This window comes from Hemicordylus capensis, chromosome 5 (genome assembly GCF_027244095.1).
Source record: "Hemicordylus capensis ecotype Gifberg chromosome 5, rHemCap1.1.pri, whole genome shotgun sequence".
In the NCBI taxonomy this organism is placed as follows: Eukaryota; Metazoa; Chordata; class Lepidosauria; order Squamata; family Cordylidae; genus Hemicordylus; species Hemicordylus capensis.
This window is the reverse complement of record NC_069661.1, coordinates 230,781,388-230,807,749: the sequence shown is the minus strand read 5'-3', so window position 1 is coordinate 230,807,749 and position 26,362 is coordinate 230,781,388. Positions and strand designations below refer to the sequence as shown.

Genomic DNA, 26,362 nt, shown 5'->3' with positions numbered 1-26,362 from the left:
TTAGCCCTAATGGATGCAGATGAAGTTTAAGCCAATAAAATATCCTTAGGAGCCAAGCCCTGGTTTCCAATTTCAGTATGCCCACCTCCATGCGTATCACTGAATTGGAAACGCAGTTGGGTACACCAAATATAGTTCTTAAAAAACTGGTTTGAATTTTTTCCCAAATCTTTAAAGTTGGTGTACGGTCCCAATTGTGTCCCGTAAAGGAGTTGGGGGATCACTTTGGCCTTATAAAGTTTAATGGCAGCAGGAATGTAGTTCCCTCCTTGGGACCAGAAGAATTTCAGAATGGCTATAATACTGCGTTTGGCCGTATCAACTACCGATCTAATATGGCCCGTTTTATAGCCATTGAATTGAAACACTATCCCAAGGTATTTGATTTGCTTTACTTGGTCTACATTGTGATCTTCAATTGACCAGTTAAAATTCTGATGTTTAGAACTAAAGCGAAGAATTGATAGAATTACAGCGTCATCGGCATACATGAGTATAGGGAGATATTTGTCTGCCACTTTAGGTGCAAGTATGTCCGAACCTTGCAGCTGCTGGATTAAACTGTTCACATAAAAGTTGAATAGGAAGGGAGCTAAGATGCAACCCTGTCTAACTCCCCTATTTATGGGTACCTTCCTTGAAAGTTGACCTGTAGAATTAAGCCGTATACAGAGGGTTGAGTTCTCATATAGTTTATATATTAGTAACAATAGTCTTTTGTCAATTGAAGTTTTAGATAACTTGGCCCAGAGAATTCCTCTAGATATAGAGTCAAAAGCCTTCTCATTGACACAAGCATATACTGGTGTGGAAAGCTGTGGAGCAAGGCTTCAGGGCACCTGAGGCCGTGGGCCAGATGTTGCCCCTACATCATACCCACCACCACCACCTTCTCTCTCTCTTTCTGTTTGTGGGGCAGTGATAGACAGCTGCCTGGATTAGTGGGCAGCCAGGCGGGTGCACAGACATACACTTCCGCTGTGCCTCACTTGGCAAAGAGCTGATCCAGTGGTGGTGGGTGGCAGAAAGAGGTGGCTGAGGCAGGAAGCAACATCTTGCTGCTCCACTAGCACCCCAGTAACCTGCTGCTTGAGGAAATTGCCTCACCCCATGGAAGGATGGCCCCTGGATGTGAGGAAAATAACCTTTTCTGCTCACTGATATTTTCCACTAACTGAACAAAGAGGCACCTTTTAAAGCGGCAATTCTCTTATATTTAGCAGCGGGGGAGCAACTCACCCTATCCAGCCTCAGCACAGCATCCCTCCAATGGCTGTTGCTGGTGTCTAACTTATGTTTCTTTTCTAGACTGTGGATGCTTTGGGGGAACAGGGAACCATCTTATTATTTATTTTTATATGTAAACCGCTTTGAAAACTTTTGTTGAAAAGCGGTATATAAATATTTATAGTAGTAGTAGTGGTAGTAGTGGTAATAGTAGTAGTAGTAGTGGTAGTGGTAGTAGTACATCTCAGCTACGCAGTGGTCTACACTGAGGTGTTACATCTCAGGTACTTATTGGTCTGCACTCCTAACCTATATCCCTATCAGAAAGGATCCCACACGAGTGCAGTGATCTGAAGACAGAATGTACATATATTTACCTCAGGTAAACAAATGTATAACCACTGAAACAAAAGTCTGAGTGGAAACCAGCCCATCTGAAGAAACCTGTCCCTCACCAAGCAAAGCAGGCTTCTCCCAGTTCCATCCCCACAGCCAGTTTGCAATATGATTTACAGCTGCCAGACGGCTCTAATAAAGAATATTTAATCTTTAACAGGGATCAAGTTGCAGAGCATTGGGAGAACAGTTATACTGGGATTAAATGAAGGTTCATTGTCTGAGGCCCAAACTCCTGGACCTAGGCCTGGTTCTTCCTAAGCAGCTGTCTTTTCTAACAAGTCATATTATACTGACTTCTGGAACACCTCAGAAAACATCAGAACCCAGGGGCACAAGAACATTATGGCACTCAGGTGGATAATGTAATTGAACTAATGTGTGCCTCATGCTCAAATGGAGCAAAACAAAGGCTTTCCAATGTAATGTCCACAAAAAGGGGGGGGGGGTCCTGCTCTCAGTTTGTATCATCACCAGACAACCTCTTCCCAAATTGACACTGCAACCAAGTACAGTTGGCCAAAAAGGAGGGAGAGAGAAAAGTCTCTTTCATTCTTTCATAATTTGGCTTGTGTTTTTAATATCTGGTAAAGCCTTAATCCGGCCGTCATTGTGTCATAACTGGGCTATGTTGAATTTACAGTAAGACGACACCAGCCAATTAGTGAATTGGAAGGAGTGCAACGGGTAATGGTGCATAGACGTGATAGATTCCCAGCTGTATCTGCCAAAGAGCCAGCATAAATCAAGGCACAGAACTGTCCAGAGTCTTTTGCTGAGCTTCTTGTCAGTCGACACTGTCATTCTTGACAGCACTGCTTATCTGATTATAGACTCCTTAAAAGCCAGGTACCCTGTGTTCTCCCTACCATGGTGTCCATTGTCTCAGACTGCACTTAGGCCTTTACCTCTCAGAACCACTGTGGTGGGGTGGTTAGAGAGTTGGACTACGACCAGGGAGATCCGAGCTCAAATCCTCATTCAGCCACAGAACTCACTGGGTGACTCTGGGCCAGTCACTTATCTCTCAGGCTAACCTACCTCACAGGGTTCTTGTGAGGATAAACATAACCACATACACTGCTCTGGGCTCCTTGGAGGAAGAGTGGAATATAAATGTAAAAATAAATTTAAACAAACAAATAAACCTCTGTAAGACTTACCATATTTCTGGGACACCCAATTTTAAAGTTAGTCCTCCCCATTTTTAGCTTTGATTTGCCTTTGTTCCAGCCAATTTAATCTTCACAGATGAAGACCAAACAAGGTTATTGGCACTTAGATGTGCTGTCTAGGACCAAGAATGTTACAAGGCATGACAGCTATCTGGAAGCTCATTGCAATAAACAAGGGAGCTTTGTTTCAGCACCATCACTATGAGCTCGGGGCAACAGAAGAACATCCTTCCTTTGTTTTGGAAAGGTTTACACAGTTAAGGCTCAAAAAACTCTGCCTTTCACTAAGCCACTTGACAGAACCATCCTTTCCTGCTTACAAGTGCAGCTTGCTCCAAGGCAAAGGTTCCTCGCTGCAAAAAATAAAATAAAATAAACCACAAAAACAAATTAAAACATTCACACATCCAAGCAGAACTGGCTTGGTCTTTCTACAGTTTCAGCCCTTTCTCCACTGTGTTCATAGAGGCCACGTCATCACCAATGCCTGGTGTGCATGCAAGACATCCTCTAAGACAGAGTGTTTAGGCCTGAACTGCACACCTTTGGCCCCCCAGCTGTTGTTGGACTACAACTCCCATCGTCCCTGACTATTGACAACTATGGCTGGGGTGATGAGAGCGGCAGTCCAAAAACCATGGGCCAAAATTGTGCAGCCCTAGTTTAGGCCATAGTTGTTGTTTTTAATCTGCAAACCAGGACAAAATAGCTCTCATTAAATGTAAGATATTGTGGGGGAGATGTAACTAGAAGAAGGAGAACTCCCAGATTTAGTACAGAGTGAGGGTGAAGTCGCCAATGGGGGCTGATTTTCTTGTGTTGGGAAGAGTTGAGATAAAGCACTGAAGAAAATATGGACTTGTTTTTCTCTCTTTCCCTTAAAATGGTGTCAGAAGAGGCTTTCAAATACCCAACTAGCTGAGGGTTCAGGATACAAGAAGGCTTTGCATTTACCATAGCCATACAAGCTTTGAGGCAACCATGAGTATTTATTGCAGTCGTCAAGAGGGATGAATGAGCAACTTCTAGTAGGTTCCAATTCCCCACCATAGATGGAAAAATTTGCATTTTCCCTGCTAGAATAGTTCGATTTCCACTCCCCTAAAATGTGGCCTAGATGGATTGGTCAGTCAACTGTTAGGACACAATTCCTGACCTCTTGACCTGCCAATGCTTTACTTCCCCTAGAAACCCATCCATTTATGGTAAGTCTTGCAGTGCAAGGACATAATCTAGGCTGCAGTAATTGTCAGTTGATCCCACAGACTAGGGCTGCACAACTTCAGCCCTCTAGCTGTTTTTGGACTACAATGCCTATAAACCCTTAGGTCCCGTATTTAGGTCCAGTCTATTTAAGAGAGCACCTCCTTTGTCATAAACCCTGCCACCTGTTACAATCCTCTGGAGCAGGGTTTCTTAACCTTGGGCCACCAGATGTTGATGGACTACAATGCCCATCATCCTCAGCCATGTCTGTTGTGGCTGGGGATGATGGGAGTTGTAGTCAGTCAACATCTGGGGGCCCAAGGTTAAGAAACCCTGCTATGGAGAGATCCAGTTACAGATGCCACCAGCTCGTTGGTGGTGACCCAGGACCGGGCTTTCTCTTTGGCTCCCCTGGGGGTTTGGAATATGCTCCCTGCTGAAATAAGAGCAGCTCCTTCTCTGTTTGTTTTCAGGAAGACCCTCAAGACTCTCTTATTTTTGCAGGCTTTTAATTAGAATTCATTTTAATAATTTTAAAACTTGTTTGAATATCTATTTTATTTTATTGTCCTTTTATGTATTTTAATTTATAACTTAATTTTTTAAAAAACATTTTTTATATCCCGCTCTTCCTCCAAGGAGCCCAGAGCAGTGTACTACATACTTAAGTTTATCCTCACAACAACCCTGTGAAGTAGGTTAGGCAGAGAGAGAAATGACTGGCCCAGAGTCACCCAGCTAGTATCATGGCTGAATGGGGATTTGAACTTGGGTCTCCCCGGTCCAAGTCCAGCACTCTAACCACTACACCACCTAGAGATGTACATATCAGGCGGTATAGAAATATAATAAATAAATAATAAATAAATAGTTGCCAATAGTCAGGGATTATGGGAGTTGTAGGTCAACATCGGCAAGTGGACCAAGATTGTGCAGCCTAGACCAATCCCAGTTCAACTACATCTATAACAGGGCTGTTCACCTTTGCCCCCCACCTGCAGTTTCTGGACTACCACTCCCATAATCCCCAGCCACAATGGCCAATAGCCAGGGATTATGGGAGTTGTAGGGCAACATCTACAGGATGGGCAAAGATGAGCAACCGTGATCTATAAAGTCTTAGCCTCATATTTGGCCTGTTAGTCTGAGCAACTCATAGCTAGTAGCAGTGGCAGATTCCAGGTGCTTTGCCCTGCTGAAGTATAAGATGTACCTGTTGGGAAGGCATTTGACAGATGACAGAAGTTTGGTATCTGTGTGTTGGATCATGGATTCCTAGGGGTTATCACAGAACCATCTGCAGACTGCTAAGACCAGTTTGCTCAGCATTTTACAGATCACTATACCTGCATCTGTTCCGACTTGAATGTTATCAAGGTTTGTTCCAAAAGTCAGCTTGGCCATCTCTGTTGTTTAACAGTTGCTTCAAAGAGTTTCAGTCAGTTTCACCTGGGTGTTTTTTTTGGGGGGGGGGATCCATGCCCCATCAAGCCTATTCAATTCTTTCTCCTTTTTGGCTTATGGCACTGAGCCAACTGAGACTGGCTGAGCTGGTCAGCAGGACCTCCTGATCTCCATCCTCACCTGCCAAGATGATCCAACTAGATATGACCAAAGAGCAACAAAGTGCAAGGCTCCAGAGAGAGGGACCACCCCTTCAAAACATTGTCATCCATCCCAGAGTGGACTTATTCATCCCATGAGTAACTAGACCAGGGAAGACTGTAGGGCAGAGCTGTACAACTTCAACCCTCTGGTTATTTCTGGACTACAAGTCCCATCATCTCCAGCCACAGGAGTCAATAGTCAGGGATGATGGGAGTTGTAGTCAAACATCTGTAGGAGAGCAACATTGTGCATTCTTGCTGTAAGAGCTCAGTTGGTCTCCAGGCTTTACCGGAGCAAGTCATCGATGTGGAGCTCTCCAGGGTCCTGCTGGACCAGACCAGCCTTACCTGCAACTGACTCACCAATTTATGGCTGCCATCCTTTTGGATACCTACAGCTGGGTCTACCCCACCCCAGAGCCCCGCTTTGGGCTCCCACTCATAATCAGGACAAGACACTGACTTCCTATAGACATATAAGTTGCTACGATCATATAACACATTTTTGCAGGGTGTAGATCACGAACAGAAAATGAAAGTGCTTACAGTTTGTGTGCAAGTGCACTATGTGCTAAAGTGCCTTTCCAGATATGGAGATTAGGGAGAAGAGCAGTGGGTGCAGCCCTGCCCCATTCTTTTTACAGCAAGTTTTAGCTGCCTACCCAAATTTTAGTTGCCTGTACAGGGCAAAGGCATTACTGAGATGTGGGGTGAGATGATCTATTGAGCCCTTTCTCCTGAGCAGTAAGAAAGGGCAAGAGGACTAGCAGGGAGGAAGGCTTAAAAAGTTTACCTCCTCACAGATGATCCGGTCCTTTCCTTTGGGTGGGCGGGTCACCCACCCATACAATTACCGGCTGCTGCCAGTAGCTCTGAAGTTTGGGGTGCCAGGTGCATTGCCCCATGTTGCCACACACACACACACACACACACACACACACCGAGCTCCCATAATGCAATACATGAGTGCACGGTGCATTATTGGGATCTCTCCTCCCCTCTCTGAAGCTGATTGGGAGCCCTGCAGTTGGCCAGCCCTGGTTGCAAGCAGCCACGGCAGGCAGACGATCACAGAAACAGGGTTAGGAGAGCACTTGGCTCTCCTAATCTCATTTTGGAAGATGGCTCCAAAGGCAGGTTTGCCACTGCAGCACCGCCAGAATCAGGCCCGATCCCGGTGGTGCACATGCACGTGTAGAACTGGGTTGGGCTTCCTTAGCCCGGTTTTGCACTTGTGTGTACTTAGCTTCAACATCAATCAAGACTCTCTGAGTCTTTGTTAACTCTTCCCAACCAATTCTATCTGCCTTTGGATAACGTTTAAATGTGTATTAAGTTCTTAGAGCTTCTGACTGTGCTGAATTCTATTAGAAAACATTTCTCAGGCCAACAGTCAGATTTAGGGTTGCCAAATTGGATAACTTCTGTAGCAACAGCTCTTTACTAGAGCTGATAGCTTTGATGTTCCGTTTACTGGAGAATTTCGTTGTGGGTCCCTGGCAGTGCAACAGTCTGTGAGTAGAAGATCGTTATACCATGTTGCCGATATTGTATGTCAAGTGCCAAAGAGATTGATCCAGGGAAACTGAGGAGTGGGATTCAGGTGCCTACTCCTTCCACCCTCAACGTACCTTGAAAGGGGAGAGATAGGCTGATCAGAGTTTTATTGCACCACACACTCACACAACCCTGACAGCAGCAGGAGAAGAAACTGCAGGCAGCCAGACCAGGAAGATTCACATAACCTAGGGAGTCAATAGGGTCCCTGCTGGCCCTTTATAAGATCTCTCCTAGGCCTAGCTCTCCATCCTGAACAACTTGTCCTCAGAAGAAAAAGCAACACAGACTCATGCTGACCTCCCACCCACCCCCCACTCCACCCCATCTTATTTCCCTGCCCTGGAATATGACCACCAGCCTGTCCTTGACCACATCATAACCCTCTGGTCTCTGTCAGCCCACTCCAGAAACTGACCGCCAATCTGCCTTCAGCCACATCCTCCAGCTCTAGTTCTTTGGATTCTCGTCTCTCCATACTTGAACCTCACCACTGGCTTTTGACCGGATAGTGCTGTTCACTGTGGAACTCATCGGATCCTGATGCCACCTCAAAGTGGACTGTGGAAGGATTATCCCAAACCAGAATGCATCCTGAAATCTAAACATTATGCACATTTTCTCAGTTTGTATATTCCATATGCTTCACTTAGAACAGAGTTTGTGCTGGATTGTCTGGGTGCCAGATGTTTATTTTTATTATTTTTAGCATGGATTATACACAGCCTTGTCCAGTGCATTGTCTGTTGAATCTTAACTCCTGGACAGATGCTACACAGTGTTGGTAAATAGAAAGATTATTCAACAGGGTTATATACAACTCCCTGGATCCGGGGCTCTTAATATAGGCCTGCAGCAAGCTTTCTCCTCATTCCAAGGGAGGGGAGGAGTGAAGGTTGCTTTTGCCTAAGGGGACAGTGTACAGTAAATGCCCTCATGTCTGAATTCAGCATATCCACACCTTGACTACAATTATGGCACTGTAAAAGAAAGAGCAGAGAAATGTAAATGCATCATTTGATGCAAGGTCTTTTTAGTCTCTACTCAAACACCACTTAGCATAGGCTCAATACAATGTAGGATTGCCGGCAACACTATACATTTAATTGATCTGAGTCCAGCAGGCACAACACATCTTTTGCTTCTCGGGAAAGTGGCTATGAGGCACTTTCTAAATCAAATGCTTTGATTGTATTCCACTCCACTCCGAGACTCTCTCCCTCTTTATTCTTGCATTGCACAGATGCACTGGGGAATTAATTACGCAGATTATGCGCCATGCTACATTGGCTCAAACAGCATGATTGTTTGCATCCAAACTATACTATTTAGCAAGATGAGAATATATGGCCTCCTGGGAATAATGAGGGATTTTAGGAGAAGTACTATGCAAATATTTCAAATAGTCCTGCCTTACAATGAACTGGGAGTTGCATAGCAGTGAAATAAAGAAAAGAAGGGGTTGAAAACATGCCAGGACACAATCCAGAGAGGCAACCCTGAAAGCATAGAGAGGGATTCCTCATGTTTCACATGAAATTAAATTGAGCCTCATGTGCTTGAAGAGCTCCAACCATGGAAGCTAGGGGTGTGCACGAACCAAAAAACATGGTTTGGTTCAAATTCAAGCCAATTCTAACAGAACTGCATTGCTCCAAACTGGTTCCATTGAATCGATTGACTGGTCCATTAGATCAAACCAGTTCAGGCAATCCAGTAGATAAAACCGGTTCGAATACAGCCAATATACTTGTAAAGGGGAATCCAGTGAGGGTTCCCCTTTACAGGTACCGTGGGGGGGGGCCTTACAAGGATAAGGGGTGGCTGGGTGGGGGTGGTGAGAAAGGTAATAAGCTGCTTACCCAACTGGCGTGGCTGTTGGCACCGCTCACCACCACTCGCCCTCCCTTGTGCAGTCCCAAGCACACTCCCCACCTCCTTTACCAAGCTGCCAGCTCGGCAGCCATTGAACCTCCAAACCAGCCCCATTTCAAGGTGAACTGGTTCGGCACAAACCATCTGTGCACACCCCTAATGGAAGCCCCATGCAGAGAACCCTAAGTTGTGGGAGGAGTGCCATATAAAAGAAAGGGAAGCTGAATTATAGAGAGCCAGTGTGGTCTAGTGGTTAAAATGTTGGACTAAGACTGGGGAGACCCAGGTTCAAATCCTCATCCAGCTATGAAGCTCACTGAGCGACTCTGGGCCAGTCACTCACTCAGCCTAACCTACTTTACAGGGCTGTTTCCATCCATACAGCAGAGAAAGATCTGGTAGTGCAGTGGTCAGCGTGCCAGCTTAGGACCAGGGAGACCTGTGTTCAAATCCCTTCTTGGCCAGGAACGCCAGGAAGCTCACTGGGTGATGTTCACCTAGTCACCATCTCTCAGCCTAACCTACCTCACAGGGTTGTTGTGAGAATAAAATGAACCATGTTGCTGAGAAAGAGGCCTCAGCTCCTTGGAAAAAGGGTAAGACAACAATGTTAATAATAATGGCTGACATGACGTGCAGCAGGAAGCCCTTGCAAACAGGGTGCACGGGCAGGGGAGGACAAGGAGGAGAGAGAAAGAGGCAACACACACGCAGGGAGGGAAGAGCTGGCAGTAGGCAGAAGCAAGAAAGCAAGCAGTGGAGGTGGCAGAGGGTGTATGGGGCAGCACACTCCTGAGTCGCCACCGCCATGGGTGTGGGGGACCTCATACCAGGGGTTGAACACAGGCTTCCCATACACTGGCTCTGTCATGGCTCAACAGCCCCAAAGTGGTGTGCAGTAGCTCCTTTTTGCTGTGCATGTCAGCCAATGAGTTTGTGTCTACACACATAGGGCAGGTTCAGACCTTAGGGAGAGCCAGTGGATCAACCACCAGTTCCTGGACCAGACGAGAGCCGGACTGCCAGTGTCAGGACAGCTGTGCTGACATTGGGCATGTTGTCTGAACCTGCCAATGTCAGCATGAGCCAGCATGGCATAGCAGTTAAAGTTGTACTAGGACCAGGGAAATCCAAGTCCAAATCCCCATTCGGCCATGAAATTGACTGGGTGATTCTGGACCAATCACTTGTTTCTCAACCTAACCTCACAGGGTTGTTGTGAGGGTAAACAAGCATGTACACCACTCTGGGCTCCTTAGAGGAAGAGTAGAATATACATGTAAAAATAATATAATATAATATGACAATGGATATTTATATACTGCTTTTCAACAGAAGTTCCCAAAGACGTTTACACAGAGAAATAAAAATAAATAAAGATGGATCCCTGTCCCCAATGGGCTCACTATCTACAAATAAACATAAGATGCAGCAGCAACAGCCACTGGAGGGATGTTGTACTGTACTAGGGCTGGATAGGGCCAGTTGCTCCCCCGCTGCTCAATAAAGAGAATCATCACTTTAAAAAAGGTGCCCCTTTGCTCAGTTAGCAGGGAAAATTAATATATAATATATTATATATTATATATTATAGACTACTTGTGGTCCAGCAGCTGACATCTGTAACCAGAATTTGAAGTGGGGAAACAGATGTCAACTTCTGGACCACAGGTAGGGTGGAATATGCTGACATTACTGGGTATGGACAACATGCCCAATGCCGGCATAGCCATCCTAACATCAGAAGTCAGGCTTGTGGGCATGCTCCAGGAAGCGGCGGTTTGGTTGAGTCACCAGTTCTCCGTGATGTCTGAACCTGCCCATAATATAATAAAAATTAGGTAGAGAACCAACATTCAAAATTTGGGGGCTGAGGCCTGCTGAGTGCTAGTTCAGATTCAATCCCAGCAACTAAGTGAGGAGCACAGAAATCTCCTTTCTTCTTGCATCCTGACATCCCCCTTCTTGCCCTCCTCCTTCTCCACTTCTGCCCACTTAACATCCCCCCTCCAAGGTTACTGGGCTCCTTTGCAGGAGTTTGAGCTATTTTCAGGGAAGGCTTTTCTTAATATGTACCCATAAATACGGATGAATGGTATTTGTGGTGTCAACACAGAAAAGCCTACAGAGAAGCCAACCCTAAGCCAACCCTTTGAAAGCTGACTTGAGGAAGTCCTTTGTGCCCTTATGTAAGGCCTGTGCCTTTCGTGGCACTCAAAAACAGAGTTTCCTGCGTATTATATAGTCATTTACATTTGCAAATCCATCACAGCATCACCCATTCAAAAGTGGCAATTGTAAAAAGGGATTGGTGGGAGGAATTTCAGTTTAGCAGCAGAGCTCTGGGGCGGCGGGTGAGGGGAAAGCATTCAGAGCTAGGAATCTGCTGCCACGCTTTTGCTATACAAGCAAGAAAAGGGAAAATCCTTGCGGGATAAATGCTTTTCAAAAGGAACTAAGAAGTGGAAATCAAGTGTTTATTTTTTCTCTCCTTTGCATGCTGGCAAATCAAACAGAATTAATGACATACCGCGGGAAGTTGTTATTTAAAGGTTATTGTAAATGCCTTCAGTGTCTAAAGATACAGAATTTGCTGCATGCCCACACACTGTGGAAGACAAACAACTTCTGCCATTCTGTCCTCTCACTACACACACACACACACACACACACACACACCCCAAACTCCTGCATTCATATATGCACCGAATCAAGTGGGGGGGAGGGTCGTGCGTGCAAAAGAGAGAGAGATTTTGTCTCATTTAGATAATCTTATTGGCAGAATGGTCCTGATGCATACACACAGACCATGCGGACATATGAAGCTGCCATACACTGAGGCAGAGTAGTCTTGGTTTGTCTGTTACAGCTACTAGGGGCTCCCCAAGCCCCCCCCCCGGTCTGTTTTTACTCAGGATCTCTTTAATTGTAGATTCCAGGCATGCAAAGCAAACGTTCTGCCGCTAAGCTATATCTCCTTCCCATGAAGCTCGACTATCCTTACGGGTTTTCCTGTTCATTTCCAAACAGGGACCTGATCAGCATGGACATGAATTACCTTGGGGAGATTAGGTTTCTCTACTGTAGGAAAGAAAACCAGGGGCTCAGTCCAGCCCCCAGGCTGGGTTCTTCCCAAACCCATGGGCCTCATCATCCTTTTATACATCTCACTCATTCTCAGAAAAGAAGAGTTACATAGGAACATAGGAAGAGAGCCAGACCATAGGAAGAGAGCCACGGGAAGAGAGTCCATTTAGCCCACTATTGTCAACACTGACCAGCAGAGCTCTCCAAGGTTTCAGGCAGGAATATTTCCCAGCCCTGCCTGGAGATGCCAGGGACCTTCTGCATGCAGAGCAGTTGGTCTACCACTGAAATACCACCACCCCTCTCCATGTGAACAGAGACCATCAGGAGCAGCAGCTGAGAATAATAAGCCACTGAGAATTACTCTGCCTAAGCCTCTGTGGCTTTCCACATGGGGAAAAATAGAGGTTGGATACCATATCCCAACCTGGAATTTCCATCTAGCTCCCATGACTAATGGAACCCCCAAAGAGAGAAGCAGTACACTGCTGAATTCCAGATGCTGTGTGGACATACTACAGAGCAGTGGTTCACAACCTGAGTTCCTCCAGATGTTGCTGAACTACAAATCCCATCATTCCCCATCTGCTGGGGATGATGGGAGTCGTAATTCAGCAACATCTGGAGGAACCCAGGTTGGGAACCACGGCCATAGAAGAAGGTTGCTGCCTTCATGCCTTGCTTGTGATCTTCCCAGAAGTATCTGGCTGGTCACTGCAGGAAGCAAGATGCTAGACTAGAGGGGCCTTTGCTCTCCTCCTTTGGGAAGGAGAGCTGGTCTTGTGCAAACATGAATGGTCCCCTTTGCAAAGCAGGGTCTGTCTTGGTTTGCATTCAGACGGGAGACTACATGTGAGCATTGTAAGATATTCCCCTTAGGGGATTGGGCCACAGCTCAGTGGAAGAGCATCTGCTTATACGCAGAAGGTCCCAGGTTCATTCCTTGGCATCTTCAGGTAGTGCTGGGAGAGACTCCTACCTGAAACTTTGGAGAGCCACTGCCAGTACGTGTAGACAATTCTGAGCTAGAGAGACCAATGGTCTGACTTGGCATAAGGCAGCTTCTTATGTTCCTATGTTTCAGGAAGAGAGTTGGTCTTGTGGTCGCAAGCATGACTTGTCCCCTTAGCTAAGCAGGGTCCACCCTGGTTACATATGAAAGGGAGACTAGAAGTGTGAGCACTGAAAGATATATTCCCCTTAAGGGATGGGGATGCTCTAGGAAGAGCATCTAGGTTCCAAGTTCCTTCCCTTGCATCTCCAAGATAGGACTGAGAGAGATTCCTGCCTGCAACCTTGGAGAAGTTGTTGCCAGTCTGTGTAGACAATACTAAGCTAGATGGACCTATGGTCCGACTCAGTATATGGCAGCTTCCTATGTTCCAGGACTCTGGTTACCTTCTTATGCACAGACTGAGCTTAAGTCTTTGGGCTCTTTGATCCCCAGGAATGTGTCCATGGCACAACCAATGCTTCTGGTCTTTCAGTCCTGGCTCAGTTCAAGATATGACCCATTTTTTAAAAAAAGAAAGATGCCAATTGGAATCTGTGGAAATAACTGGAGCAGCTCATTCATGGACAAGATCAATGTAACCATCTGAGTGCAGGCAGACGACCCCTGCTCTCAGGGGATCAGGTTGTGTGTAGATGAGTTGAAGCAGCACGTGCGGGCACACACACACACACACACACACACACACACACACACCTCTGAAATGCAAGTTGCCCCACAAGCCATTTTTCATTTGGAGGCATCAGAGCATGAGAGCTTTTCATTAACATTTTTCATCTATTCCCCCAGAGACTAAAGATAGTTGTACAAAATTCAGTAAAATATGTGTCGCAAGCCATAATCACCAGCCCCCAAAAGTGGTTTTTTAAGGATCAACAGATTATTGCAGTTTTTATATTATATATGCATCTAATGAAAATGGATTATACATTTGCTCTCATTATGAATTTAATTCTGGTGTACAGAATTATAGTGGTTGAAGTAATGGAAATAATAATCCTTGTCATCTGTATTCAGTTTATATTTCCTTAATATGTAATTCTTCTTTCTATGTATACTGGGCACAATTTTTGCCTGTGTGTGTGTGTGCAAATAAGTTACAATTATGTCATAAAGTAGATGGTTAAAACAGGCTTGTTTTTAAAAGCTAGTTGTTCAAGGTTCAGCATTAGTTGTACGGTGCACCTGCTTGGATAGCCAAACCCACCTGTAGGATTCTCCATCTTTTACCGCAATAGGCTGCTACTATCAAGACTGGCATTAACCTTCATATTTAAAAGCTGCTGGGAAAAGGAAGGAGGCAGGCAGGCAGGCAGGCAGCTACAGCACAAACGTTCTGGAGAGGGCCAGTAAATGTATTGTTTTGTACTGCTTGCTAAGGTCAGCTGAAAATGAATCACTCCGGGTTTTGCACTCATCAACTAGACTGTCATCACTTGTTTACAAAGTCCATGAAGATGGCACAGGCAAATACAAAGAGTCAAGTCATCCACAGATGCTACCTTTCAGAGAGCAATCTCTCTCTCTCTCTCTCTCTCTCTCTCTCTCTCTCTCTCTCTCTCTCTCTCTCTGCAAGCATCTCAAAGCAAGCCATTTGAAAACCATCTTCATGCCACCAAAGTGCAGGGTTGAGATCATCACATCTTGGCATCCCCAGATGCAGGAGCTGACTAGTCGAAGCACACTTTACAATATCTTTTGGGAGCTCAGAAATGTCCTGGGATGACAAGCTGCCAGTCCAGAACAGTAGCTGCCTTCTGCCAGCATTGCCAGGACAAGCTTCTATTTTCACATTCACAGTAAACACTCTTTGCAATGAAACATAGCAAGTGTTGAGCCTGGAGAGAACGAGGTGGCAGGGAACAGGACTAATGCATACCATAAGCCCTCCAAAAGAAAGCTACCCACCTATCGAAAGAATCATAGGATCTTAGGAAGCTGCCATATACCAAGTCAGACCATTGGTCTATCTAGCTCAGTATTGTCTACACAGACTGGCAGCGGCTTCTCCAAGATTGCAGGCAGGAATCTCTCTCAGCCCTATCTTGGAGATGTTGCCAGGGAGGAAACTTGGAGCCTAGATGCCCTTCCCAGAGCAGCTCCATCCCTTAAGGGGAATACGGTATATCTTTCAGTGCTCACACTTCTAGTCTCCCTTTCATATGCAACCAGGGCGGATCCTGCTTAGCTTAAGGGGACAAGTCATGCCTGCTACTACAAGACCAGCTCTCTTCCCAAAGCAAAGGTGACTTCCAGCACTTAGTTTTATATGTACAATTCTATTGATTTCCATAAGACACGCATATGCTAGCATGCGTTTACACAACCAGTGGTTGCTGGGCTTTGTTTCTCCCTCCCTCCCCCTCTAAATTGACGAGGCTGGTTTAAAAACCCAAAGCATCCTCAGTTGTGTTGAATAATACATCATTGCTTGTTCTGTATTTGCTCCACTCACTTCTCCTGTGTATCTGCTTTAACTACCATGCTTCTGTACACTGCTACTTTTTCTGAAGTGAGATTGTGATATGGCAAGTCATTCGGGGGCTCTTTATCTTGCTTTCAAATCTCACTTCATTTATTGCTGTTTGTGAATGAATAGAAGTTACCAAGGGGCTGTTCTCTCAAAATAACTCATTGTGTCCTTACTGTCACAGAGCACTGCAGCCTGAGGCTCATGTCATAACCTTCAGAAGTCACTGATATGGCACAGAGTTCATCTTGCAGCATACTGAAGCTTAGACATTAACATATCAAAGTTAGAACCAAGCTGCTTGCCTGAAAAAAGATTGAAGGCGGGGAGGGAGGGCTGGAATGCACAGAACTACACATTTACCAAGCCGTTAAAACCAGCTGGCTTCAGATGTCAAGCAAAAGAAGTGGGCATGCAATAGAACTATCCACACAATTTGACTTGTGCTAACACTTACATAATGACTCATTGGAATGCTGAAAATGGACGTGAAGATTTATTCTTTAGAAGACTTTTGGAGCCTTAGACAGACCTATCAGCCAGGGCTACTGGAAAAACTGTCCTCTGGTTCCTTTCCCAGGAAACATTTCATCCCATCCACTCCCAATAAAGCAATAGAAGCACTCTGCTCACCCACCCCACCCCACCCCATTTTCTATTCAAGCATCAACAGCTAACTCAACTTCCCTGGCAATCAGACTGCCACTTCTGACCCTCCCAACACCCCAGATAATCCGGACGTCCGGGCGCACAAACAGACCTTTTCAACCCTGGACCATCTTTTCTAAAGCACTGTCTATTTGGAGAGGAATTGTAAACAAGATCAGGATTTCTTTTTTAGCGCAAGCCAGATTGCTAAGAGGAGGGGAGGGGGAGCAGCAGACATTTATGGTGCTACCCTCACTCTAATCCCTGGCATTGCAACATCATTCTGGTGCTGTAACTCCCACCGCCTGCTGTCACAGAGCTACCTACACATACATCCTGTCAGAACAAATTGGCATTACCGTATAAGGTTAGCCCGTTAGCAGCTATTACATAGCATTATATATATATATATATATATATATATATATATATATACACACACACACACACACACACACACACACACCCATACATATAATCCTACAAGGAATAATCACAAAGATGCCACAATGCCAGCAAAGCTTAGGTTGTGTATAGGAATGTGAATTCCTTTGCAGTCCTGCTCTAAGTTCCAATGAAAATTCACCCCCTGCATCTTTTTTCCCAGCACAGAAAAAACAATGCAACATTTGGGGCAGCAGCTGTTTGTAATGATTTGACACAGCAGCTCACTATACATACATACATTCAGTCATTCTTGGTACACTGATTTTAACGTACAGTTCTCTTGCAAGGCAAACATATCTGTACGAGGAAGAGGTCTTTGGGAAGAAAAGGGGAGGAAATTGGCCAGAACTGGCAAAACCACGCCACCCATCCAAAACAACCAGCCCTGTCCTCAGGGCTTTTTATCCTCTCCAGAAGCCATATACAAATTCTAGGTCCTGCTGCCCACACTGTCCTGCCCCAGAACTGAGCTGCCTCCAGCGCCCTTTCCATTAAAACCAAGCCCTTTAACTCTGGAGGAGCTAACCCGGAGTAACAGCTACCTCCTGTTCTTGTCCTCACAATCAGTCGCATGGATCCGAAATCCCTACGCCAGCCACGCACTGAAGAGGGGGAAATCCACCCTTTCACCACTCTGATTGCAAGGACGGAAGGGCAGATCGCTCGGGCTGAGAACTAACTACCCAAAGTCCTTCACAAGTCTGCAGGCAATTCACGGGCACTAAAGCGAATTCTCGGAGAGGTGGCGAAGGAAACTTGAGGCAATTGTGCTCGGGAGACCGAGACTTCCACCACCACTCTCCTCGGGATGGGAACTCCTAGAGACTGGGAAGATTGGAGAAGAGGCACCGCCGTTCGCCTCCTTTTCTCAGGGGGGGGGGTCCCCGCCGGGAGGGAGCCCAGAAAAGCGTCTCCCTCCCCCGTCGCCCTCCTCACCCACCTGTAGGACACCTGTTTCCTGAAGGTTAAACTCTTCAGCTTCTCCTCCAGGGACTCTTCCTTCTGACCGGCTAGTCCAGGCTCCCCTGGGTCTGATGCTTCAGCCGGTGCGCTCTTAGGGTCCCCGCCGCCTTCGGCTCCCCGGCAAGCGCTGCCGCTGCCTCCCGCAGCGCCCTTCTCCTCGCCGGCTGTGGAAGGAGGGTTCATGGTGGTGCTGAACGGACAGCGACTCGCGGGGAAGGAGAAGGAGAGGCCGGAGACGGGAACGGGCTGCTCGCGAGGGCTGCGGGGGCGCGGGAGAGAGGCAGGACGGCGGGGTGGCTGCCGGAGCGGGGCCCCCCCTCACCGAGCCACTCGCCCAGGCGGCTGCAAATGGCAGCACCTTCCCGCAGCATCCCTCGGCGGCCGCACTGGCTGCAGCGGGGCATTGTGGGAAACTCCCTACCTCCCTCCTCCGCTCTGGCCAATCAGCGCCTCCCCACCCTCCTGCTACTCCTCCTGCCACGCCCACTCCGAGAGGAGGGTGGGAGCCGCTCCCTTAAAACCTGGCCGGGAGTCTTCTGTCGGGGCGGGGGAGGGCTGGGAACCCAGGCGGTTCTTGCTTCTGTAGGGCGCTCAGGAGAAGCCCTTTGGCTGGAGGAAGAGACGGGCGTAAGTCGCTTAAGGGTCCCGCTAGGACACAGAATACTAGGTGAGGTGCAGCGATGCGGAGTCTAGGAAGAAGGGAAGCAGAGCCCGCTCTGGAGCTCGCTCGCTGCGCGAATAAAAGCAGCATGGGAACGCGGCTAAATGTTTGGGACAGTGGCATGCCAGTCTCGCTGTCCTCCCGCAAAGACACTAGCTCCATCCGAGCGAAGGTGTGGGTGTACATACACTTTAAGCGCGTCAGGCAACAGTCCTGCGTGCTCTAGCGCTTACCTAAGCATTGGGTTGGAAACAGCGAGGGGGGAAAGAGCCCTACCTGCAAACAGATAGCCCCTTCTCTGGTCTCCTGCTCGAGTCCAGCTGAATCCAACGCACAGCCTAAGATATACGTCCCTGTTTGCCGATGGTGATGGGAGAAAGTGGCACAGCAAAGGTTGCAGAAGAACCTAAAGAGAGGAATGCTAGAGGGAACAACTGACTTGACTGATTCTCAAATGCCCCACCTGAACTTAAACTCCAGGAAAGGTTGCTTACAACTCTTACAACTTGGCGTTCACATTGCTATGAAATAAATGAAGCTCACCGTTTCGTTCTTCTCTCGTTATGTCAGTAGAACTCTGCCAGGAAGAGTGTTAATCCTCATCGCACACCATTCTTGTTGCGTTTAACAAAACAAGAACAAACAAAAAACATACTTTCATTTTGTTTAATGATAATCCTAACATTAAATGAACTGCGGGGAGGTGTGAGCTGTTGAGTTACACAGCACACTTCAACAAAGAACAATTCTGTAGCATCCAAAAGCTTGGATGTGTGCGCATGGTCAAACTTTAAAATAATCCTCATCACATCAAGTCGGTGCAGGAGCTACAATACTGCCTGCCTAAAAACAGAAGGGTCATTGGTCTGCTGGCTCAGACAAAAGGATCAAACAAACCCAGCAACCTGTTCCACAGGGGCCAGCCTGATGCCCCCAGAGAAGCCTACCAAGAGAGAGACCCTGATGGCTCTTCCCAGGAGGGGATTGCATCATTTAGTTGCTGTCACCAAAGAGGTTTCTCTTACCTATCTCACACCTCTAGCACTGAGCCTCTGCAGATGAGTTCACTGCTCAAACAGGTGCATAAAGGAGAAGTTTGTTGTTAAGGTATCCTGATGCCCTCAAAACCCAGTTGCTGACTTGTCAAACATTCTCTTGTTGTTCTAGAGAGTTGGTCCAGGCTTCCTCTGGATGAGGAAAAGCAGTCTTTAAAAGTAACCTTTGTACATCACTAGTTTCCAGTAATTACAGAACTGATGGTTGGGGTGGATTGGGCATCATGATAAGGATGTGATTTAAATGTGGGTGAGTTTAACAAAAGCCATGGTTGGGAATAAACAGATGAATTTTCAATTGCAACCATGTATCTACTGAATATTGTTCTTCCAAGTATTTGCAACTCTGCCGTGCATTCATAGAACCTGCCAATTTACATAGGTATGCACACACATGCACACACTGCTTTTCAACAAAAGTTCCCAAAGAGCAGCTTTACATAGAGATAGATATAAAATGGCTCCCTGTGTACATAAATTTTATGTACACACAGTGGTGGTTTATGAAACAATGCAAATTTGCAGTGTATGATCCTGCCATCAACTTCCCTTCCCAAGAATCCTTCTGGGCGGCTGCCATCCCTTCCAGCAAGAACTAGATTCCAGCAATGCACAGAGATAGGAGGATGAATTCACTTAATTGGGTCAGTAATTGTAGGAGATGAGCAGTTATAAGAGATGGCCCCCGCAGCTGAAACAGATCCCTTAATCTATCCACTCTTCCAGCCAGCAACAACATCTTCCTAGTCGCACAGTAAGGTGTACAGCACAATTGGGCACTGTAAAGAAAATCAGTGAAAGCAACCATGAATGCCTATCAATTCACTCCAACCTCAAAGCCTACTCCTTGGGGTAGCAAGCATGAATTGCCTCCTTTGCTAAGCAGAGTCTGCCATGGTTTGCATTTGAATGGGAGACTACATGTGAGCACTGTAAAATATTCCCCTTAGGAATGGGGCCACTGGGAAGAGAGCACCTGCATGCTGGTATGCAGAAGTTTCCTCCCTGGCATCTCCAAGAAAGGGCTGAGAGGGACTCCTGCCTGCACCCTGGGAAAAGCTGCTGCCAATCTGTGTAGACAATACTGAGCTAGATGAACCAAGGGTATAAAACAGCTTCCTACATAACTCCTACATGAGTTACATAATAACTCATAACTTTATAACTCAGTATGTCAGCTTCCTACATCCCTATGCACTTGATTTCTTTTGAAATCTACCTATGCAGCTCTGAGCAGAACATTGCATTCCAAGAAACACAGGACAGCAGAAGAAAGTATCAGCCCCATATCCAGCTCTCCCCCTTGGTCTCTTTTGGTTTCAAGCCTTGCCATTGTGGCCTGGGAAGGTAGAAGCTGCAGCCCAGGAACATCTAGGGGCCCAAGTCGTCATCGTCGTCTTTTTCTCTCATCAAAGTTTCCAAAGCGGTTTACATTTAAAAAAGAATAAATACATAAGATTGTTCCCTCTCCCCAAAGGGCTCACAATCTAAAAAGAAACATAAAAGGTAGCCACCAGCAACAGCCACTGGAAGGATGCTGTGCTGGGGTTGGATAGGGCCAGTTACTCTCCCCCTGCTAAATATAAGAGAATCATTACTTTGAATGGTGCCTCTCTGCTCAGTTAGCAAGTTAAAGAAGTAAAGCTAAAGTTATAAGCAGTATGAAGTTTGTACTTTTATTAAGCTGGTCTTAATACTTTCTGTGCACCAACTTCAGTACAAAAAATTAGAACAGGTTATATATGTATATGCTGAACATATACTGAGAGAAGCTGGAATGGAAGAAGATGAGTGTGGCTTTAAAGCTGGAGGAAGAAACATCAATAACCTGCGTTACGCTGATGACACCACTCTGATAGCCAGGCACGGAACCAGCCGAGTGGTGGCCTGGGTCCAGCCCTGCCCAGCGTCCCCTCTGAAGGCGTCCCATGCGCGTGACATCCCAAACGAAATCCCCCCCGCCCGGGCTACCAGGAGCCCCAAGTGAGTGCTTGCCTATCCTTTTCAGGCAGTGTTTGTGCAAAGGTGGCATGGCCTTGAGCTCCAAAGAGCCCAAGCGAGCACTTCCATATCATTTCAGGCAGTGCTTTCTGCCTGAAAGTGACTATTCTCCCTTTCTCTCCCTCTCTGGAGGAAGAGAAAGGAGAATAGACACTTTCAGGCAGCAAACGTTCTTTGAACCCGTTTGCACAATGGTGGCTATGCCCCTGCTGATAGCTGAGAATGCGGATGATCTGCAAGCCCTAGTAATGAAAGTCAAGGAGCACAGTGAAAATATGGGACTGCAACTAAATGTAAAGAAGACTAAACTAATGACAACGGGTACAGCAACCAGCCTCAGAACTGACAATGAAGACATTGAAGTGGTGGATAGCTTCTGCCTTTTAGGATCGACCATCAACAGTAAAGGATCCAGCAGTCAAGAAATACACTGTAGACTAGCACTTGGTAGGTTTGCAATGAAGGCCTTGGAAACGATATTTAAATGCTGTGATGTGTCTACACCTACAAAGATTAGAATTCTTCGGATAATGGTTTTTTCCTGTGACACTCTATGGATGTGAAAGCTGGACTTTGAAGAAGCAAGATAGAAAAAACATTGACGCTTTTGAACTTTGGTGCTGGAGAAGACTTTTGAGGATACCATGGTCAGCCAGGAAAACAAACCAATGGATCATAGAACAAATCAATCCAGAATTTTCACTCAAGGCACAAATGACCAGGCTCAGACTATCATGCTTCAGACACATTATGCAAAGAAGACCCAGCTTCCTTGAGAAGTGCATAATGCTGGGGAAAGTTGAAAGAAAGAGAAGAGGACAACCAGCAGCAAGGTGGATGGACTTGATTATGACAGCAATGAATGCACCACAGAGATACCTTAAAGGCCAAGTTGAAGACAGATCATCCTGGAGAGAATCTATCTATGTGTTCACTAAGAGTCGACAATGACTTGACTGCATTTAATCAATCAACCAATACATTTTAATATACGTAAAGAAATCAATATCCCTGGAAACATGATCCATCTTAGCAATGAACAACGTGTTTTTATAAAAACTAGCCTACAGCCTATATCCTCTGCCAGCATTCACCTTGTCTCTCTCTTCCCCCAGTCATAAAAATATCTTCACAAGAGATAGGTCAAGTGCAGCCATGCTGCCCTAAATCCTCTCATACAGCATTTATCTGTGCATTAATCTCCTATACTTTCCACTTCATAACCTCAGCAGCCTGATATTAGAACAGAATCAAAACAGCCAGCTCTTGGGAGCCATCTTTTGATGTAAATATTTCTGACATAGGTGGATAGGATTGGTCACTCATTCAGTCTGGCCAGAACCAATTTACATTTTGGTTCAATCCGCTTTCACAACATTCTGCTTTCCATTGCCAATAAGGCACGAATATGGAGATTAGCAGTATGATTCTCCTTTACACATTACATGAAAGCTAATCCCAGTTCCCAAGTTCAGTTTGGATATGGCAGACCATGTTTATCATCTGGTTATGTTTCCCCGGCTAGCTTTACATAGGACAGCTTGCATACCGGGGCAACCTTTTCATGAGGCAAGTCAAGACGGTTGCCTCAGGCAGCAGATTACTGGGGTGCCAGCAAAGCAGCTCTTCAGGCTCAGTTGGACCCTCGCAAGCAGGTGGGATCCCATGCCTTGCCAAACAAGGTGCCACTTAGCACCTCACCCCAGGCACCTCAATATCTTTGGTCAACCCTGCTAAGAGCTTTACTGGCTGCCAGTTTGCTTCCAGCCAGAATCAAAGTGCTGGTTTTGACTTTCAAAGATCTACATGGCTTGGGACCAGGGTACAGGTGAGGCTCTATTAACCTGTATGAATCCGTAGGAGTCCTCAAACAGTCATCTCAGGGCTGCCACTGAAGGAGATCTGTTTGGCATGGATCAGGGACAGGGCCTTCTCAGTAGTGGCCCCCTGTCTTTGGAATGTCCTCTCAGGAGGTGCTCCAGCAGTCTCCCTCCTTGATTTGTTTTCAAAACAAATATTTATTTAGTTATCCAACACATTTTTATACCGCCCCATATGCAAGTCCCCTGGGCAGTTCACAATTCAAAAAAGCACACAACCATTAAAACATTAACACCATTAAAACAGTTTAAAATCAAGATTAAAAACTCTAAAACTTTAAACTTTAAAATATAAAACTTAAAGCCCGGCTTTATGTTTTTTAGTCAATGACCAGTAACCAGAAAAATACAATAACATGCATACATACTTAGAGTATACATTAAGGCAAACACTAAACATCTGACCATACCTGTTTAAAAAGATCTGAAACCTCTCCTTTTTAAAGCAGCATTTTAAAATTGGTTTAATTAGGTTTCTGTTTTTAATTCAATTGAGTCCTGCCCTTTTAATCTCGCAGTTTTGTTTTTGTTTGTTTTGTGTTTTTCCAAATGTAATGTAATGTAATGTAATGTAATATAATATTTATAAGCCTCCCCAAGCAGCAATGTGCTGGGGGGTGGGACAGAATACACAATTAGTGAATAAGAAAGTGCCCCATTAAGTGACAGCAGCCATTTGCCATGTCTGGTGAAAGAGTGCAGATCCCAGCAACAGATGGTGGCTTGTTGGAATTCACTGAAACAGATACGAACTAGATAATGGACTAGAGAGTCTGTTTAGGTCAACCGCTTTGGCAACTTTTGTTGGAAAGCAGCATATAATATTCATCCTATTTGTATTCATATTTGATACGCAAGACACAAACACTCCAATTAGTTTGATTAGGATGGTGCATTTTTCACTGGGAAAAGTTATTACTTTCATTGCCCATTATTGAGATCAGACCCTTGGATAAAAATAACAATACTCCTTGCAACCAACTGCCCTGGTGATGCTAATAAGCTGCAGGCCCACTTTTTCAAGCAGCAAAACAAATGGTGGCTATTAGTATGGTTGGCTGAATTGGTCCAACATACATTCCACTTCTTGAAACACTGCCAAATTAACTTGTGGAATTTACTGTCCCATCAGAGCGTGGTGATCACCACTAGCTTAGACGAGTCAAATGATTCGATATATTCAGAGGGCCAGGGGTGTTGCTAGGTTAGAGATGTGCACGAACCGATTCGGCACCTCCTTAGGGAAACGCCAAACTGGTTCAGGAGCCCGCAGACAAAGCAGTTTTCTGAAAAAGCCGATAAGTGGGTCCCCACTGCTTTTCCGGGCATGGTGCTTGCTCTACAAAAGGTTGAGCGCTGGTGTGGTGCTGCTCCCTGCAGCCTGTGCACGGTGTCGGCACGCACATGCAGCAATACCAGGCTGGCCACGCATGCGCAGCAGTCATGTGCATGCCGCCGCCGCCGTCCCCCAAGAGACCTTTTGTAGAGCGAGTGCCATGCCTGGAAAAAAATGGTGGTGTAGGGGCAGATAAGAATCTGCTTTTTAAGGGAACCACCCCCCGCTCCACCGATGGCTGCTCAGGCTTGATATTTAGAAGATCTAGAGCCCAGACCCACTTTGGATAAACTCAGTCATATCCCTCCAGTTATTATAAGACAGTGCCTTTGAAGGGAGAAGCTGCAGAGATCTAGAGCTAGGCGAGGCTCTCTCCCCTGCTCTGTGCAGCTGCCTCCACCACTTTCTGGAAGAAGTCATGGAGGAGAGAGGTGGCTGATGAGAGTCAGGGCTCTGAGCAATTTATTGGGGGCCCGGATCCCAGAGGCCACCCCCCCCCCCCAATGATGCCCCTGTAGAGAACAGACCTATGAAAAGCTATTAGCCCTTATAATTAAATCAGGGCTTTTAAAAATGTACAAGCAGACATGAAATGTTCTGAAATAACTTTTTTGCAACTCGAAAATTCAAGACATGAAAAGGTTGTATGATGTTACATGGTGTAAAAAGTGACCGATAATGACAGAAGTGAAATGAGTAGTTCAGGCTTCTCTGGAATCCAGACCCTGGTTGAAAAACCTTATTTCTCTTCCCCCTGCCAAAAACACTTCCTATAGACTTCTCCTGCTACTCCCCACAGAGTCTTCACCAATGACCCTTCTGCAATTGTACTGTCAGATTCCCAGTTCTGCGGACTTTCTCCCACTCCATGTAGGCTTCTAAATATCATGGGATGTGAATCTAGGCAAGCAAGGGTGTGTGCACAGACAAGGAAAATGCACAGGTGTGTGCTGTAGCCCCTCAGCTTTGGAACACCATCCCTGAAGAGCTTCGCCATGCACCCTCCCTTAGTGTTTTGGGGTTTTTTTAAAAATGAAATACACATCTTTTAAAAGAATTTTTTTAATGCTCCATCTTTGGTTAAATCTGGTAGGTTCTTTAGTTTTTATAATTCTCAATTTTTAGCTTTTACAATAACTTTTAATTTTATTACATTTATTTTACATTGTTTCTCTTTTATTGTTGTGAGCCACCCTGTGTACTGGAGGGGCGGGCTATACATATTTCAAATAAATAAATAAATAAATAAATAAATAAATAAATAAATAAATAAAATAGCAGGGCATGCTACACATGTGAATTACACTCATACCATTGTGCAGTTATTAATTTTCCTTTTAAAAAGCCATGAGTCAAATGGAGCTTCCATGTTTAGAGCCAATATACCAGATGCTAGAGACAAAAGAGGAGGGACCATCACCTTCATGGCCTGCTTGTGAGCTTCCCAGTGTTATCTTACTTGCCACATTTGAAAGCCAAATATTCAACTAGGTGGACCTCGGTTTAACTCAGCAAATGTAAGTTAGTTATGTTCTTATTTTACTTCCCGTTTATCTTTTCTCTGCCTTCCACAACCAAATGGGCTAACTCCCTATTAGCCACTTTGCTGTGATCTAGTCAACATTCATTCAATGATTAAAAAAAATAAGCTAAGGGCCTGTCCTGTATCTTACAATCCAGTCTTTTTATCTCAGAAAGACTTTGCCAAATGGCCAGTAACAAAACTGCTATTCCATCAGTGTTGCTTCTTGCTTGTCTG

The 26,362-nt window shown here is 45.7% G+C and overlaps 1 protein-coding gene across 12 annotated transcripts in view; it reads right to left on the bottom strand.

Moving 5' to 3' along the window:
* Positions 1 to 18,060, bottom strand: part of DGKI (diacylglycerol kinase iota) — a 427,669-nt gene extending 409,609 nt beyond the window's left edge. For 6 of the 12 annotated variants that reach the window (XR_008307859.1, XR_008307858.1, XM_053252318.1 and 3 more), the window contains exon 1: positions 17,648 to 18,060. Coding sequence is in view for 10 of the 12 variants with exons in the window: in XM_053252318.1 (XP_053108293.1) it covers positions 17,648 to 17,853 (206 nt within the window). In the remaining 2 variants the exon portion in view is untranslated. The remainder of the gene's footprint in view (positions 1 to 17,647) is intronic. The other 6 variants (XM_053252315.1, XM_053252316.1, XM_053252320.1 and 3 more) reach the window with 3 other exon arrangements.
* Positions 18,061 to 26,362: the final 8,302 nt, after the last annotated feature.